Genomic DNA, 19,094 nt, shown 5'->3' on the forward strand with positions numbered 1-19,094 from the left:
TTCATAAAGGTGCACAGTTTTCTGTATCTAACAACTTCATTATTTGGCAGAGAAGCAGCTTTATCACTAAAACTCTACTATATGGCACACCTTCTTTACAACTTGTCAATCTGTTTGCTCCAATATTTATTAGTTATACTATAAGGTCTCTCAGTTTATCTCCCCCCCCCCCCCCCCCCTCCTGTTTGAACACAAAGTAAGCAAACATCGCTTTGCATGCTATGATAACAGTAATCAGATTGTTCTGGTCATAAAAGTTGTTAAGCAATGCAGGCTAGTAATACCAATGAGACATTGAGCTTTTGCCAAGGAAAACCCCTAAGTCATAAACTAGATACACAAACCGCTGGGCTCTACATTCACACTGCTGAACCCGAAAACGTCCAAGGAAAGTAAGCTGAATGCAAAAACTTGGCACAGAAAAACATCTCTAATAAGCAAGACTCTTAAGTAGCTGTATTCATTATGTGGATTATTTTTTATTTCTTTCGTTACATATTGAAATGAGGGTAACCGCCCACTCTACACCTTTCAGCTCCCAGATTTGGTGTTCCCTGGATTCCCTCTTTCTCACAGGCTCTCCCTGAGAAAAGCAGGGTTCAATTGGAGGCTAGAGCTCTTTGGTTGGACCTGTATTAGCCAGTAAACCACAGAACGCGAGAACATTGTGTTGATTGCTGGAATTGTGGCAAATGAAACCTGACATGCACTAAAAACTGTTTTGAAGGCTTTGTTTTGAGAGCTAATCTCCTTTCTACTTCAAAACTGTAGGCTGTTGCTTTGTGGCGCTGTACTGTGCAGGTGCAAGGGCAGAGTAAATGTAGCTGAAAGTCATGGATAAAGTTGCACCGCTATCAAATCAGTGTGGAATATTAAAAAGAGATGGGTTTTCATTTCGCCCACTTTGTACGGCTATGCTCAAATATTTGCATCTCTTTATCACTGGATAGCCTGGAGTCGGAAATAAATCCAGAGACATAGCTTTTAGAATATCTCTTGGGTGTGTGTCTGTAGAGCTACGTTGTAAAAAAACAAAACAAAACCCAGAAAACATCAATCCACCTTAGCACAAGGATACAGCTCGCCTCTAACTATATCTTGACAGTTTTTATTGCAAAGGGAGAAACCATTGAAACTTTCTTTGATATCACAAGTGCTCATTGTTGGCAGGCTGGGCCTGACAATGGCAGCCTGGGGAGCAGGGGTGGGAGCGTGGGGATATTGTAGAAATGTCTGGGTAATGTACAATAATGCTGCCTAGCGCTAGTTTGCAATATCTGACCGGTGGCACATGGCCCTAAACGTACGCTGGCACTGCTTTCCCCATGAATCTGAGCAGCTAAGCTAATGGACAATAGAGGGTCAGGAGATAGCCACTAATATAAAAAGGGCAGTATCTCTCATTTCAAAACACAGGAAAAGCATTTTTTTTCTCACTTATTTTTTAAAAATGAAAAAAAAAAGATTTATAGCTGTAATGATGTCTACTGGACCAGGAATCTCTCAGGGTTAGTGACATGGAAAGAAGGGGGAAGGTGACTTGACCCCCTTCACCGGGTGACTTAACTGATTGAGAAATGCCACTTTGGGCCCGATTCACTAACATCTCCCCCACCACCTCCTACAAATATAGAAGATGAGAAAAACCTTTCTAGATCTGTCCCCCCTCTTAGGTATTATGGCTGAAACAGCACCTCTGCTGGCTGGGGGAGTGTTAGTAATGTGAATATTAATACTTACCATGCTGATTCCAACTCACCATAACCTTTCCACTGTAACAATTTATTAAAACAAAATGTTTCAAAAACAAAAAAAAATGTGATCAAATACCAAACTAGCCATTTAAATTCTTTTTTTTTTTTTTTTAACTGTGTATCAGGATTTCCTCTCACTTGAAGAACTTTTAGTGATGCCTCTAGGTATCTTTTTCCCTGCTTTGGTTCTGCGTATTGGCACTGCCATGGCTTTCTCTGTTTTCCATCAAAAATAAATGGGACCAAAATAACACAGTGACCTATAAATAGAATAAATAATGGGGACAAGAGAAGGCCGAAGCATTCATGGCCAAATAAGGCATTGCAGATATAGGATGGCTCTCACTTGTGCATTTCCTTTGTCATAAATATTACAGGGACCTTACCCAGAAGTGCAAGCGCAGGCTACTTCCTACCATTAGCTGCTCTTAGTGCACAAAGAGCAGTATATAGGCTGGCACTCTGCCTTTCTGTTGGAAAAGCCTTTCATTTTTAGCAAACCTCCATGCTCAGAGCTGAGCCATTGCTTTAGGTGCATTTGTGGCTGGATGAGAATTAATGAAAGGAGTGATGCGTTCTTTGGCACCTCCTGACAAGTCCCATTAGTGAGCCACAGTCTTGAGCTGCCTCTCTTCCTGCAAGGGGGGGGGGGGGGTGGAAAGCAGTTCTAGCCTGTGGTGCATTACATGAGCACTCAGCAGCCAAGCTGCAGCAAGAGCAGCTCCACATGGGGAGCAGTAAACATTTCAGTGAGTAATACATACTTTACCCCCCCCCCCCCCCACCTTCCCACCCCCACCACGACTTTTCTCACCACTGTCTTTCGCACAAAATTTGGTCCACGTCATCATGATTTACAATTGTGTCCATTTTAAAAACTATTCCTTTGGTTACAGCATTAAATGTTTTCTTTTGGTAAAAGTAAATTGCACATTGTTTTTGCTTCCTTCATGTTTACTTTTTCAGGTGGATTTTTCGTTGTCTTCTCCTGTCTTCTGAACGCGTGAATACTTTTTGCAGGAGGATTTGAAGCAGCTAGGAGGCCAGGATAGGGGCCAGGAAAAGGAGCAAGGTACCACGCCCTGCACATTCTTCTCAAAGAAGTAAAATACTGGGAACCACCAGCAGCGGGATAAAAAGTTTGACTGTACAGATGCCTTTAAGCCCTGTTTCAAGAGAATAGGGAGAAAAAAAAAAAATTTTACTATCAAGCTGGACCATAAGGCCAAAAAAACTTAACACTGACATCACAGGCTATTCAAATGATGGAATACCATTCTAAATGCTCATTTTACCCTATGAGACACTATTGTGTTCCATCATTTCAGGAGCCCAATATCACTGATACTGTAGACTGGAAATGAGCTGCAAAGACTGACATTTATTTCGCCTATTGGCACATGCAAAGGACCAAGTCATGTCCAAATATAAGCAAGTGAGGATGTTTCTGTCCCTTCCCTTTTTGGTATTTAAATATTTTCTTCTTTTCTTTCTTTCTTTTTTTTTTTTTTTAAAGAGACACACAAGAGAGGAAATGAAAATTGGTTCTTCCCTGCTAATTTTCGTTCTTGTAATACCACAGATCAGTCCAGAAAAGTGGGTTGTGTATCCCTACCAGCAGGTGGAGTCAGAGAACAATTAGAACTTTGGGCACTGCTACATAACGAGAGTGCCACCTGCAGTCACTCAGTATTGACCTGTACCCAAGCCCATGCTAACAGAACTAAATAACGAAGGGTAGCACCCAACAAAATTTTCGGACTACCACTTTGCCGCTGGCAAAAACCAGACCAAACAACTGCTAAAAACTGCTCCATGAATCATGTCTACAAAACAATAAAAAACTTAAGCACAGTCTTTCGGTATTTGAAGAAAGGGGTGGGCCTCTGGACTGCTCTGTGGTATTACAGGAACGAAAATTAGCAGGTAAGAACCAATTTTCATTTCCTGAACATACCCAGATCAGTCCAGAAAAGTGGGATGTACCCAAGCCACCCTACACTGGGCGGGAACCCGAAAGACCTGCACAAAGCACAATCTCCCCGAAGGATGGTTCATCAGAAGCCTTAATGTCCAAATCGGTAATGTTTCGTAAAAGTGTGAATAGATGACCACACCGCTGCCCTACAGATCTCCTGAGGCGACAGTAACTGACACTCTGCTCAGGAGGTAGCCTGAGCCCTAGTGGAATGAGCTCTGAGACCCAAAGGCACCTGACGCCCTTGGGCTATGTATGCCGCGCAAATGGCTTCCTTAATCAATCAAGATATGGTTGCCTTTCACGCTTTGTCCCCCTTCTTTGGGCCACCAAAGAGAACGAACAAATGATCGCAACATCTGAAGTCATTGGTAACCTCCAGATAACGCAATAAAGCGCGCCGCATGTCCAAAAGATGAAGGTCTCTGTTCTGAGAAGTCTCCCCGGACCGGTTAGGGAACCCCAGAAGCTCCACAGTTTGATTGACGTGAAAGGCTGAAACCACCTTAGGGACAAAGGACGGAACCGTACGTAATGATACCCGTTCATCATAAATCCGAAGAAAAGGATCCGGACAAGACAGCGCCTGCAACTCTGAGATCCGACAGGCCGAGCAAATGGCCACCAAAAACACCATTTTCAAAGTCAGATCTTTCAGGGAAACTCCATGAAGAGCTCGAAAGGAGCGCCACATAAAACTCACATGACTAAATTCAAACTCCAATCCGGACACACCGAACGGATGTGAGGGCACAAATGTTTGACCTCTTAAGAAAACGAGCAATATTCAGATGCGCTGCCAGCGAACAGCCATCAAAGTTTCCCTGCAAGGCACCTAGAGCTGCAACTTGTACATGAAGGGAATTGAACGTCAAGCCCTTAGCGAGGCCCTGTTGCAGAAAGTCAAGCACCCGAGGAACATGCACCGCTAAAGGGTTGCAGGAACGCTGATGACACCACATCTCAAAAAGCTTCCAAACTCTCACATAGGCCATAGAGGTGGCTGGACGTCTCGCCTGTAGAAGGGTGGAAGTGATTTGTTCTGAATAACCCCTCAAGCGTAAACGTCACCTCTTAAAATCCAAGCCACGAGAGAGAAGTGATCCTCCCGATCCAAAAATATGGGCCTCAGACGGAACAGATGTGTTAGATGAGCCAGCTGAAGTGGACTCTCTAGAGCAGGGGTCGGGAACCTATGGCTCGCAAGCCAGATGTGGCTCTTTTGATGGCTGCATCTGGCTCGCAGACAAATCTTTAATAAAAAAGTAAAAATCTAACAAAACCCCCCACCCTCCTGACCCCCCCCCCCCAAGACCTGCCAAAAGTCCCTGGTGGTCCAGTGGGGGTCCAGGAGCGGTCCGGGAGCGATCTCCTAGACTTGGGCTGTCGGCTGCCAGTAGTCAAAATGGTGCCGACGGCCCTTTGCCCTCACTATGTCACTGGGGTCGACCAATGGCGGCGATAGCACCTGTGACATAGTAAGGGCAAAGGGCCGTCGACGCCATTTTGATTACTGGCAGCCGACGGCCCTTTGCCCTTACTATGTCACAGGGGTTACCGCCGCCATTGGTCGACCCCAATGACATAGTGAGGGCAAAGGGCCGTCGGCGCCATTTTGACTACTGGCAGCCGACAGCCCAAGTCCAGGAGATCGCTCCCATACCGCTCCTGGACCACCAGGGACTTTTGGCAGGTCTTGGGGGGTCAGGAGGGTGGGGGGTTGTAGTAAATTAATTTTGGAGGTCTTAGGGGGCGAAAGGAGGGTGGGGGGTTTTGTTAGATTTTTACTTTTTTATTAAAGATTTGTCTGCGAGCACTGGACCCCCGCTGGACCACCAGTGTCTTTTGGCAGGTCTTGGGGGTGTCAGGAGGGTGGGGGGTTGTAGTAAATTAATTTTGGAGGTCTTGGGGGGGGGCGTCAGGAGGGTGGGGGTTTTGTTAGATTTTTACTTTTTTTATTAAAGATTTGTCTGCGAGCCCTGGGCCCCCGCTGGACCACCAGGGACTTTTGGCAGGTTTTGGGGGGCGTCAGGAGAGTATGGGTTGTAGTAAATTAATTTGGTAGGTCTTGGGGAGGTCAGGAGGGTGGGGGGTTGTAGTTAGTATGGCTCTCACAGAATTACATTTTAAAATAACTTACATTTTAATAAATAAATAAATTACATTTTAAAATAACATTTTAAAATTACATTTTAAAATAACTCCTCACCAACCTCAACTCCTCACCAACCTCAACTTAATACACTTTCTCTATGTGGACGACATCCAGATCCTGATCCCTATCAAAGAATCATATTCAAAAACCCTCGAATTCTGGGAATCCTGCCACCTAGAAATTAAAAGCCTCCTCAACAGCCTTAATCTGGTACTAAACTCATCTAAAACTGAAGTCCTACTCATAACACCCGATAACAAACCCACAGCCTGTCTTCCAACCAACCTTCAAACCACTCATGTAAGGGATCTAGGTGTCCTAATCGACAATAAATTGAACTTCAAAGCCCACATCAACAAAACAACCAAAGACTGCTTCTATAAACTGCAAGTCTTAAAAAGGATAAGACCACTCTTCCACGCCAAAGATTTCAGAACCATTCTCCAAGCCCTCATCTTCTCCAAATTAGACTACTGCAACGCGACTCTTCTTGGCCTCCCCTCCTCATATACAAAACCACTCCAAATGGTCCAAAACGCAGCAGCACGTTTACTAACAAACACCAGAAAAAGAGACCACATCTCTCCAGTCCTTCAAGCCCTCCACTGGTTACCAATCCACTTCAGAGTAATTTACAAATCCATCACATTATTATACAAAATCATTCACCAACACACCACAATCGACCTACAAATTCCTCCCCGTGTTCACGAATCAACAAGACCGACTAGGGAAGCCTACACAGGATGCCTCCTTGTTCCACCCGTAAAAACTACTAATCACAGAACCTTGAGAGACCGAGCCCTTTCAACAGCAGGCCCTCCGCTATGGAACTCTATCCCACCAGATCTAAGAAACGAACCGTGCCTCTTAACGTTTAGGAAAAGACTTAAGACATGGCTTTTCAGGCAAGCCTTCCCGAACTCCACCTAACAAGATCCATCAATGACTCCTATGCTAAGTAGCTGTATATAATGGACTCCATATTTATTTTGTTCTCTTGTATTTATAGAGAACTCCTTATTTACATTGTACACTTGTATATAATTATCCTCCTCTATCTCTTTTATTTCTTATAATCCCAGTTCATGATCCCTTGTTAATTGTAACTGCTTCTCTTCTCCACGTTTAGTTATGTTTTTGGTTATATTTCTACACCCCTGTTTTCTGTAAACCGACATGATGAGAACGAGTTCTTGAATGCCGGTATAAAAAAACCTTAAATAAAATAAATAAAAAAAATAAATAAAAATATGTGGTGTTCATGGCTCTCTCAGCCAAAAAGGTTCCCGACCCCTGCTCTAGAGCCAAGAATACCAGATCCGCGAACCACGGATGATGTGGCCACTCCGGTGCAACCAGAATAACCTTTCCCGGGTGCCGCTCTATGCGACGAAGAAGCCGACCTATGAGGGGCCAGGGCGGGAAGGCATACAGAAGAATCCCTGTGGGCCAAGGACACACGAGAGCGTCTATGCCCACCGAGTCCTGTTCTCAGCGACGGCTAAAAAAACGAACTGTTTTTGCATTCGCCTGCGTTGCCATCAGATCCAGCTGAGGAATTCCCCATCTGGCGCAAATGAGATTCCATGCCTTGAGAGATAGTTCCCATTCCCCTGGGTCTAGTTGCTGATGGCTGAGATAATCGGCTTGCACATTCTCTACTCCCGCAACATGGGATGCGGCAATGCCCTTGAGATGGCTCCACCCAGATGAACAGAGGACTTCAAGTCCCGCCTTGCCGGTTGATGTATGCCACCGTTGTTGCATCGTCCAAGAAGACTCGCACCATTCTGCCCTGGATCCAGGGAAGAAACCTCGCAGGGCTAGGCGTACAGCCCTGGTCTCGAGCCGGTTTATGGACCAGGATCTTTCCATTGCTGACCAGAGCCCTTGGGCGGACCTGTCTGCACACACCACACCCCAACCTGAGAGGCTGGCAGCGGTGAAGATTATCAGCAAATTCAGAGTGTCCAAATCCACCCCCCGTTCCAGATTGTCCAGTGACAGCCACCATGACAGACTGGCTCTGGATTCCGGAAGTAGAGGCATTGGTAGATGGAATTGCTCCAACACCAGGCTCCAGCGAGACAAAAGCGCACGCTGTAAAGGTCTTAAGTGAGCAAACGCCCAAGGAACCAAGTCCAAGGTTGAAGCCATGGAGCCCAGGACCTGAAGATGATGCCACACTGTGGGATTGTTCTTTCGAAGAAGGGAATGTATTTGTTCCTGCAACTTCCCTATTCGGTCTGCTGTTAGAAACACTTTGCCCAGCAAGGTATCAAATTGTGCTCCGAGATAAATCAACTTCTGAGTGGATTCCAAGTGACTCTTCTGCACATTGATTACCCAACATAGGGATCGCAATGTGAACATCACCATGTGCACTGATCTCTCGCAGTCCTCCTAAGACTTCGTGCAAATCAACCAGTCGTCCAGGTACGGGTGGACCAAGATTCCCTCCTGACGAAGGAAGGCCGCCACCACCACCATCACCTTGGTGAACATGTGAGGAGCTGTTGAGAGACTAAATGAGAGGGCTCGAAATTGGAAGTGTCATCCCAAGACCTTGAACCGCAGAAACCTCTGGTGATTTAGCCGTATCGGAATGTGAAATACGCCTCCGTGAGGTCCAGTGAAGTGAGAAACTCCCCTTTTTATTTATTTATTTAACATTTTTCTATTCCGACATTCGCACGAGACATCACATCGGTTTCCAGACAACAGCAAAATTCAGCCAACAGGGCTTTACATTGTAACTGATATTATAACTGGGGGGGGAGGGGAGGGAAGGGGCAGGGCAGTAATTTGGAACAGTATGAGTATGCTGGGAATAGAGGGGGGGAATAAGGGGGTTTATTTACAAAAAGCAGGAGTTATGTACATTCTATATACATTCTTTTATGTACAATCAATATACAAGGTGAGGGAGAGGAGGGGGGGCTAGGTTAGGGAGGGATGGGAGGTTGGGGGAGGTGAGGAAGGGGTGGGGGGAGGAAAGAGTCTGGGTGTAAGGTAGGGTGGATTAGAGGAGGGGGTGTGGGGGGGTGGAATGGAACTGGGATGGCAGATTAAGAGTAGGCGTGCGTGAAAAGCCATGTTTTAAGTTTCTGTCTAAATTTCTTTGGACAGATCTCAAGGCGTATGCTGGTGAGCATTGAGTTCCATAGCTTAGGACCAGCTAAGGAGATGGAGCGTTGTTTGGTGGAAGCGAGGTGGGATAGTTTGGGTGTAGGAGTGGGTATTGTTGCAAGGTATGGTGATCTGGTTGGTCTTGATGTCGTACGAAGGTGGAGGGTGTCAGAGAACCAATGCATGTTTGGGTTGTGGATGGCTTTGTGTATGAGAGTTAGGGTCTTAAAGATGATTCTTGAGGATATGGGGAGCCAATGTAGTTGTTTAAGAATGGGCGTGACGTGATCGTGTCTGCGTGTGCCTGTTAGTATGCGCGCAGCTGCATTTAGAAGAAGCTGTAAGGGGGTTGTGGTATTTTTGGGAAGGCCTAGTAGGATGGCGTTTGCGTAATCTATTTTGGATAGGATGAGTGCCTGAAGCACAGTTCTGAAGTCGCTGGGATGCAGGAGTGGTTTTAGTTTTTTGAGTGTGTGTAGTTTGAAATAGCATTCCTTAAGGGTGGTGTTGATGAATTTTTGCAGGCTGAATTGGGTGTCAAGAATTACACCTAGGTCTCTTACGTGTTGAGCGAAGTCTCAACACGTAAGTCTCAACAGTTTCGAACCGCGGCTATCACTGTCCTCAGGGTTTCCATACAAAAGTGAGGAACCCGAAGGCAACGGTTCACCTTCTGCAGATCGAGGATGGGCTGAAACGTGCCCTCCTTCTTGGGGACCACAAAGTACATGGAATACCGACCTCGTCCCTGTTGAGCCTCCAGAACTGGGACAATAGCTTTGAGCTCGAGAAGTCATTGTAGAGTCACCCAGACTGCCTCTCGCTTGACACTTGAGGCCACTCGGGACTCCACAAAAACATCCCAGACCGGGCGCGAGAACTCCAGTGCATACCCGTCTTTGATCACTTCTAAGACCCAGCGGTCTGATGTAATTCTTGCTGATTCTGTGTAAAAGTTGGATAATCTGCCTCCAACAGCTTCGACAACGGAATGGGTGCTCGTGGCTTCATTGGGGGCTTTTATTACTTCCTGCACCAAGATGTCCTGAATTTCTTCCGGGCCGGCAACCCCCTCGAAAGGACTGCTGGTGCTCCGAAGCAGGTTTAGAAGCAGGAAGTGCGGAGTATCTACCCGCTCTGAAGCGACGAGAGTCCCAAAATCTAGCTCGAGAAGGGAAGACTTTCTTAGAAGATCTTTTATCTTCCGGCAACCGATTGCCCTTGGATTCGGCAAGCAGCTTTACCAGCTGATCCAGATCCTCCCCAAACAAGAGCTTGCCCTTAAAGGGTAGATTACAAAGCTGGGACTTGGAGGATAAATTTGCCGCCCAATTTCGCAGCCAGAGGAGACGCCACGCTGACACCAAGGACACCATACCTCTCACCGAGGTCCTCACCAGATCATACAAAGCATCTGCAACATAATCGATGCCTGCTTCTAGGCGGGCGGACTGCAGAGCCCCACTGTCGCCCGTACCGGCCCTGGAAGCCGACTCCTGGACCCAACAGAGACAGGCCCTCCGCATGAGGCTAGCGCAAACCGCTGCCAGAAGGCTTAGAGCGGCAACCTTGAATACTCGCTTCAACTGGATCTCCAGCTTGTGGTCCTGCATATCCTTAAGGGCAGCCGCCCCAGCAACTGGGATAGTGGTCTTTTTCGTGACTGCTGAGACCGCGGCTTCCACCTTTGGAATCTTCAGTAAATCCAAAACATCAGACGATAATGGGTACAGTTTCGCCATAGCTCTGCCCACCTTCAAGCCGGAATCCGGAGTCTCCCACTCCCGGGTCACTAGTTTGGAACCTTCTTAGGCAGAGGAAAGGATGTTTTGGGACCCCTAATGCTGTCGAGGACTGGATTGACGCCCTCATTGTCAGACTCTTCTTGAGAAACCTTAAGTCCCAGAACTTCAAGGACCTGGGGAATAAGGGGTCTTAACTCATCCCGCTTGAACAAACGCACCACACTGGGGTCATCCCCCTCTGCAGGAGGGTCATCGGGCTCATTCGGATCATCAGTATCCGCATCAGCCGGATCCGGCCGTGGATCCGGGTCTGCCACCCCTACTACCCCAGAAGCCGGCGTCGCCCCAGACCCCGGGATCGGATCTCGCGTACCCTGGGGAGAATCCCCTGTGGGGTGAGCCTGAACAGAGAGACGCTGACGAGGGTCCATACCCAGACCTCTTTTCTCAGGCGGGTCCGAACCTGCCCCCAGGAGACCGGGCCGCTTTACTGCCAAGCGTTTCCTTGCCAGGAAAGCCTGGTGCATAAGGAGGACAAATTCTGGGGAAAACCCCTCCGGGTTCCCCTTCCCCACTGGAGAGTTGGCTGGGGTGATATCATCAGTTCCCCCAGTGAGGTCTTCCCTCACCGGGGCTAGAACAGGCAGAGAATCCTCTTCCCATGAAGCCGAAGGCGAGACAGACGTTCCCTCCCTGAGGGAGGAGGCAAGAAGCTCTGAAGAGCCCTCTAACCCCGGGGAACACACTGCGCATAAGGAGGCTGCATCTAACGCCTGGCCGCGTAACGCACACGTGCAGCAGGCCTGCAATTCTGTTTTCGGTCCCATCCGCAGCAGCGCACCGATAGTCTGAAGTGAAATAGAAAAGGGCGCGAATAAAAAAAGAAACGCTCGGTGCCGTGACGTGGAGAAAATTTCAGTCAGGCAGGGCCGGAAAAAACAAACTTTTCATGCTGCGGGCTAAGAGACTACCGGCTGAGGAGAAAAAAACAAAATGCCGCAGCCGTGCCGCGGGAAAGGAGCCTGTCTATAGTGAAATCGCAAGGCCCCCAAGCACGGAAGCGATGAGTAAACGAGGCACACTGTGAAAAACTCACCCTTGTCCTCAGAAAATGACCAGGAGCCTCAGGAGCTGAGGGGAACACTGCTGACAGCTTCCCCGGCCGGCCTTAAAAGACCCGGTCCCTCCTGCACCTGTCCTTACCTTACTTCAGCACTGAAGACTGTCAGTTAGCCGCAGTGGAAACAGCTTTTTTTTTTTTTTTTTAAATTAAACTTTACCAAGACACAGAGAAAAGCTGTTGTAGGAGAGACGGTGGTGAGTAGCCAGGAGCCCCTGGTTGTCAAACACCGAACTGTGGCGGACGAAACCCTGACAGGAATATCCAATTCCCCGGACGCCCGGCTTCTACTGAGGGATGGCCCACGAAGGTGCCTAACACCTCAGGAAGCAACCATAGACCAAAAAATTAAATTCAAACTAACTAAATAAAAAATATAACTAAAGACTGCAGGTGTGCATCTGTACCACCTGCTGGAGTCAAAGAAATACTGAGTGATTGCAGGTGGCACTCTCGTTATGTAGCAGTGCCCAAAGTTCTAATTGTTCTCTGACTCCACCTGCTGGTAGGGATCCACATCCCACTTTTCTGGACTGATCTGGGTATGTTCAGGAACAGGACTATCAAATGAGCGCAAGAATCAATTTGATACAATACCCCCAAATAGAATATTTTGAAACATAGCTTCATGATAGGATTATAATCTGCATGGTGTGGACTACAATTGTCATAATAAGCTAAATGTGTGAAGTGTTTAAAGAAGCATTACTCAATGTGTGAAGTGTTTAAAGAAGCATTACTCTGAACTGATACACATAAGCTGGATGATTTTAATGCATAACAACTAGGACAGTGCATAAAAGCAGTACACTACTCTTTGGTTACATTTTCCATGAACTTAATTTTGACAGGCCTACAAGCATTTTTATAGTTTTTCTAAAACATTGATTATATTTAGGGATGTGCATTACCGTATTTTTCACTCCATAAGATGCACTTTTTTTCTGCAAAAGTGGGGGGGAAATGTCCGTGCGTCTTATGGAGCGAATATGAAAAAAGAAAAATTAACTACAACCCCACACCCTCCTGATCCCCCCAAGACTTGCCAAAAGTCCCTGGTGGTCCAGCGGGGGTCCCGAGAATGATCTCCTGCTCTTGGGCCGTCGGCTGCCAGAAATCAAAATGCGCCGGTGGCCCTTTGCCCTTACTATGTGACAGGAGCTACCGGTGCGATTGATTGGCCCCTGTCACATGGTAGGAGCAATGGATGGCAGCCAACCAATGGCACCAACCATGTGACAGGGGTCGACCAATGGCACCAGTAGCCCCTGTCACATAGTAAAGGCAAAGGGCCACCGGCGCCATTTTGATTACTGGCAGCTGACGGCCCAAGAGCAGGAGATTGTTCTCGGGACCCCCGCTGGACCACCAGGGACTTTTGGCAAGTCTTGGGGGGGGGGGTCAGGAGGGTGGGGGGTTGAAGTTAATTAAATTTGAAGGGTTAGGGTGGGGTTTTGTTTTTTTTTTTTTTCACGAAAGAGAACGATAAAAGTTTTCTGATCCGGGGAGTGGACCGAAATGGACCTCCCCAGACCCGAAAATGAAACAGGGACAAAAAAAATTGTATGCACACCCCTAATTTGCTCCATAAGACGCACAGACGCCCGGGAACAGAGCCGGTTTAGCACACTATTTTTTAAAAAAATTCCCCCCTCTGAATCCTAGGTGCGTCTTATGATCAGGTGCGTCTTATGGAGCGAAAAATACGGTATATTGTTTTGAATTTTTCCTGGATATTTAAAATTGAGTTGGACTGGTATATGTGAAGGGTAAGCAAAGGGGTATCACAGTAATTGCATTCAACAGAAAAAATATTCAGTCCATACAAAAACAGCCATGTTATACCTTCTCATTTGCCATGGCGTGGTACCACCAGAAGAGCCTTGTCGTGATGTAATATGCAATGATTACATCCACAGTGTAGTGTTCATGTGCTAGCAGGATGCAAATTACCCCGACTGCACTCAGTAGCCAACACATCAGATGATACCACCAGAAATTACGAGGTGAATCTGTCAAGGAGAAATCACAAGAGTTATGACAAGTTCAAGGACCACCATAAAAAATCGAATCCAAGCACAAAGTAGCAACAAAATATCCAATACAGAAACAAGGACGGAGGTGAAAGCATAGTTGCTTACCTGTAACAGGTGTTTTCTGAGGACAGCAGGATGTTAGTCCTCACACATGGGTGACATCATAGGATGGAACCTGGCATGGGAAACTTTGACTGAGCCTCACTGAGCATGCTCAGCATGCAATAAACCTTGTATCCACATGTGGTCCCCTTCAGTCTTATAATTTAGAATTCAAGGATAAAAGTAAAAAAGGAGAAGAAACCCACGTAGTGGAAACCCAACTCTGTGGGGTGGTGAGCAGGTTTGTGAGGACTAACATCCTGTCCTCAGAGAACCCGTTACAGGTAAGCAAATCTACTTCCTCCGAGGACAAGCAGGATGGTAGTCCTCACACATGGTGAATCCCTGGTTACAGGCTGCCCCCCCAATGAAAAAAGGGAACCAGCAATACACCCCAAACTAGGTGCCAACGGGCACAACATGTTTTCTTGATAACAAGAGAGAGGTCAGCCTGAACACAAACAATGGGCCCTAGGCAGGAACAGAATGTGTTTCTATACCTCAAACAAGTTCTGATGGACAGACTGGACAAACTTACTATCATGGGGCATCTCTATCCAAACAATAATGTGATGTAAATTTGTGGAGGGAGCTCTATATCGCAGCTCTGCAGATCTTCTCCATGGGAAATATTCGCAAGTGGGCTACTGACACTGCCAAGACTCGAACAGAGTGAGCCTTGACATATCCTCCAAGATGCAGTCCTGCCTGGACATAACAGGAGGAGGTGCAGTCTACCAGCCAATTGGAAAGCATCTGCTTGGCAACGGCGATGCCCAACTTATTCCTATCAAAAGAAAAGTGCAGTTGCTTACCTGTAACAGGTGTTCTCCTAGGACAGCATGATGTTAGTCCTCACATGTGAGTGACATCATCCGATGGAGCCTGGTATGGAAAACTTTTGTCAGTTTCTAGAAGCTTTGACCAGCACACTGAGCATGCCTAGCATTCCATTATCCGCACGAGGTCCCCCTTCAGTCTCATAACATAGAGAAAAACTATGAGCAAAAACATAAAACAACAAACCAGAAGGAGAACCCAACTCCATGTGGTGGCGGGCAGAATTCCTGAGGACTAACATCCTGCTGCCTTAGGAGAACACCTGTTACAGGTAAGCAACTGCGCTTTCTCCTAGGACAAGCACGATGGTAGTCCTCACATGTGGGTGGAATACCAAGCTCCAGGCTGTCTCTGCGAATAGGAGACCCCCAACAGATGCCGAACAAGGTGCCAATGGGCACAACACAACTGCGGCTCTGCTGGCTGGTAGGAGACCACCTGGCATTAACCAGGGGCTCTAAGCTGGAAGAGTTGGGTTCAGGTGTGGAAGAGATTGTGCAGGATGGACTGGCAATGCACTGTCCTGCCGCCCATCTTTGTCTAAGCAGTAGTGAGCCACAAATGTGTGAAGAGAACTCCACGTTGTGGCCTGACAAATTTCAATGATGGGAGCTGCTCGCAGATGAGCCACCAATGCTGCTATTGCCAGCACAGAGTGAGCCTTGATGCAGCCAGACAGCTGAAGGCCCACCTGAGCATAGCAGAAGGCGATACAATCTGCTAGCCAGTTAGACAAGGTTTGCTTATCCACCACCATGCCCAGTCTATTTGGATCAAAAGACAAAGAACTGAGTGGACTGTCAATGGCCAGCTGTGCGTTCTAAATAGAAGGCGAAAGCTCTCTTGCAGTCCAGAATATGAAAACTAACTCAAGTCAGAGAAAGAGCACTATCATTGGCCGGACCGTTACTATGGAACACCATGCCCATAGAGATAAGACTACAGAGAGATTTCAAGACTTTCAAAAAGAGCTTAAAGACATGGCTCTTTAGTGAAGCCTTTCCACAAAGAGAGCGAGAAAGAGAAAAATGCTGAAAGCTATACACATAAAATCTTCATACAGCACTAGCACATTTTATGTATGTATGTCATGGTTTTGTCTATTGCACCTTTTAAATTAAATGTATAAGAAAACACAGGACTCCAATCAAAGCAGAACAAAGATGCAGCGTTTGTTTGTTTAAGAGCACTTCTAACCCACTAGACTGAAATATTTGTTCCCAGTGGCAAAGAAATATTTATTATATAAACATAAAATACAGACAAGTATACCAAACAAACCCACATATTCAAATTAATATTCAACTCTCCAGCTTCATCCAGTTGCTTGGAGGAAAAAAACAGCTTTCACCCTTAAGAACATAAGAAATTACCATGCTGGGTCAGACCAAGGGTCCATCAAGCCCAGCATCCTGTTTCCAACAGAGGCCAAACCAGGCCACAAGGACCTGGCAATTACCCAAACACTAAGAAGATCCCATGCTGCTGATGCAATTAATAGCAGTGGCTATTCCCTAAATAAACTTGACTAAAGCAGTTAACGAACTTCTCCTCCAAGAACCCTTTTTCAAAACAATCAGATAGTTAGCATCCAAATGCAACTCTAGAGAAAGGGAATTTCAAAGAATTGAACCTGCCGCTGAACACACCCACACTCTAGTATCAGCTAAATACACCATGAAATTACAGCACACACAACCACATTATACTTTTGGAGTGCAAAGCTCTGACAAGGAACATAAAGGTAGATGAAATCCTTCAGATAGTCAGGCCCCATCCCATGAATAGTTCTAAAAATTAAAGTAACAATCTTAAATTTGATATGCTGGTACCCAGTGAAGATTAACAAACACTGGAGTAATGGGGGGCATGATAATGAATGTCAGAAACCACTTTAACAGCTGTATTTGCAAACTGAGAAAGTCCTGAGGTGACAGAAAAGAAGTGAAACAAGCAATTGTTTTTAGCTTTAAGAATGTTGCATGGGCCACTGTTCAAATCTGTACCCTCATATTCAGATTCTGATCGAACAGTATTCCTAAATTGCTTATTTGAGTATATAATGGGAGGGAACATTTACCCAATTTAAACTGCTCTCCTTCTGAATTCTACTCCCCCACCCCCACCCCAAAAGGCAGAACACAGCAAGCAGTGCAGGTCAATTCCAGGCTCCCCCTCCCATCTTTGCCCAAGGAGGCTGAGAAGAGTGTGTGGTGCGAGGCAGACCATTCCTCCCCTAAGACAGAGGGCGAGCTGGCTGATGGCCGAAAGAGGAGGCCTGTGCCACTGCTGCACTTAACTGGTCAGCAAGGGAGAAGAGGAGGAAAGTTATTAGCTTATGGGAATTAGTGACATTCAGTGGATGGGTGGTGCTTGAGAACCACCAAAGACTGGGAGGTGAGACTTGGGAGCTCTAGGACCACTGGGGGAGGGGGAGGGGGGGAATCAAGGTGAGGTTAGAATGAATGAGAACCACTGATGGAAATCATAGGGAATTGGGGATGGAGGACCAGAACTATCAAGGTACAGAGGAAGAGGTGGTGGAGAGAAAGGGCCCCATTCTCCCTACCCTCTTCCTCTTCACCCTAGTATCTTTCATCTCTAGCTCATCAACAGAGGTGAGTGGAGGATGGTTTGGGGTCGAGTATTAATGGGAGTGGGGATGGAAAATCACTGGGGTAAGAAACACAAGGAGGATAAAAGTGTGTGTGTGAGAGAGAGTGAGTGTGAGGGAGAAAGTGTTTGTGTATAAGATTGTACATGTGAAGAAAAACAGAGTATGTTGGTGAGAGAGAGAGAAAGAGTGCAAAAGGATTATCGGGAAAGGTTGCCTTTTTGTAGATGATACAAAATCCGCATCATTGTACATCCACTAGAAGATATATAAAACATGAGGAGGAATCTATTGAAGCTTGAGGATGGTCCAGAGTCTGGCAGCTTAGATTTAATGCTAATAAAATGCAGGGCCATGCATTTGGGTTACAAAAACCCAATACAACACTACAGTTCAGGGGATGAAGTTCTTCTATGCACAAAGCAGAAACAGGATCTAGGAGTGATCATATCTGATGATCTTAAGGTGGCCAAAGAGGTAGATAAGGCAATGGTAAAAGTGAAACCTATGCTTGGGTACATAGGGAGAGGAAAAGCCTGTAGGGCAAGGGTGGTGATATTGCCTTTGTATAAGTTTTTAGCAAGACCTCATTTGGAATACTGTGTACTAAAATGGTCAACGGTCTTCAATATAAAACATATGGCAACAAGATCTAAACATGTATATCCTGGAGAAAAGGAGGCAAAGGGGAGATTTAACAGAGATATTTAAATACTTGCAAGGAATAAGCACACAAGAGGCAGGCATCTTTCAATAGAAAGATGGCTCTGGAACAAGGGGTCATGGGATAAGGATGAAAGGGGGTAGGAGCAATCTAAGGTAATATTTCTTTATAGAAAGGGTGATGGACTCATAGTACAACTTCACAGTAAAGGTGGTTTAGATAAGAACAGCACCTAAATTTAAGAAAGTATGGGACAAACTCAGAGGATCTCTGAGGTAGTGGTAGGGACTATAATGCTGAGCAAGAGATGTGGCTAGGCCATATGGTCTTTATCTGCTCTTATGTTCTATGTTTCTAAGAGAGAAATATAAAGTGTGTGTGAGTTTGGAAGAGAGTCATTCAACCTGGCCCTGCTCTCCCACTCCTGCCCCCTTCCCTCCAGTTCCACAGTTACACTTCCTCTACAAATTAAGCCCTCGTGATGTGATTATTTTATATGATTGTTCTGCCTTCAGCTGTAAGGAAAGACAGCTCCAATGAAAGATTTGATTGATTGGTCTTTGGGGGAGAGTGACGAGAGGAAGAGCCAAAGGGAAGACAAGAGACTAAGGGGAAGAGAAAAAGATGAGAGAAAGCAATGGAGGTGACAGATAGGAAGGTGGAGTGTTGTGTAAAGAGAATTTTAAGCATGAGAGAGCTTGTGAAGGGATGAAGAAGGAGTAGGGAGCAGTGGCGTAGCCACAGGTGGTTCATGACCTATTCACTTTGCTCTCAGGCCTACCCAATCAGTGTTGCCTGGCACCGAGAAAAGAGATCCAGTCACAGGGCCATTGCGGAGCTCATCCCATCCCCATGCAGTCCAAAAAGCAGAGGCCCGATGAAAAGTCGTTGTGGAGGTCATCCCATGCAGTCAGAGGACAGCCATCGCGGAGCTCATCCCACACAGCCAGAGAA

At 46.3% G+C, this 19,094-nt stretch overlaps 1 protein-coding gene across 8 annotated transcripts in view; it reads right to left on the reverse strand.

Moving 5' to 3' along the window:
• Window positions 1–1,092: 1,092 nt before the first annotated feature.
• Window positions 1,093–19,094, reverse strand: part of SGMS2 (sphingomyelin synthase 2) — a 281,894-nt gene continuing 263,892 nt past the window's right edge. For all 8 annotated transcript variants that reach the window (XM_029596777.1, XM_029596783.1, XM_029596773.1 and 5 more), the window contains 2 exons: window positions 13,730–13,896; window positions 1,093–2,920 (listed from right to left, as the gene is read on the reverse strand). In XM_029596777.1, coding sequence (XP_029452637.1) covers window positions 2,717–2,920; window positions 13,730–13,896 — 371 coding nt within the window. In that variant the 3' untranslated portion in view covers window positions 1,093–2,716. The remainder of the gene's footprint in view (window positions 2,921–13,729; window positions 13,897–19,094) is intronic.

This window comes from Rhinatrema bivittatum, chromosome 1, assembly GCF_901001135.1.
Source record: "Rhinatrema bivittatum chromosome 1, aRhiBiv1.1, whole genome shotgun sequence".
In the NCBI taxonomy this organism is placed as follows: Eukaryota; Metazoa; Chordata; class Amphibia; order Gymnophiona; family Rhinatrematidae; genus Rhinatrema; species Rhinatrema bivittatum.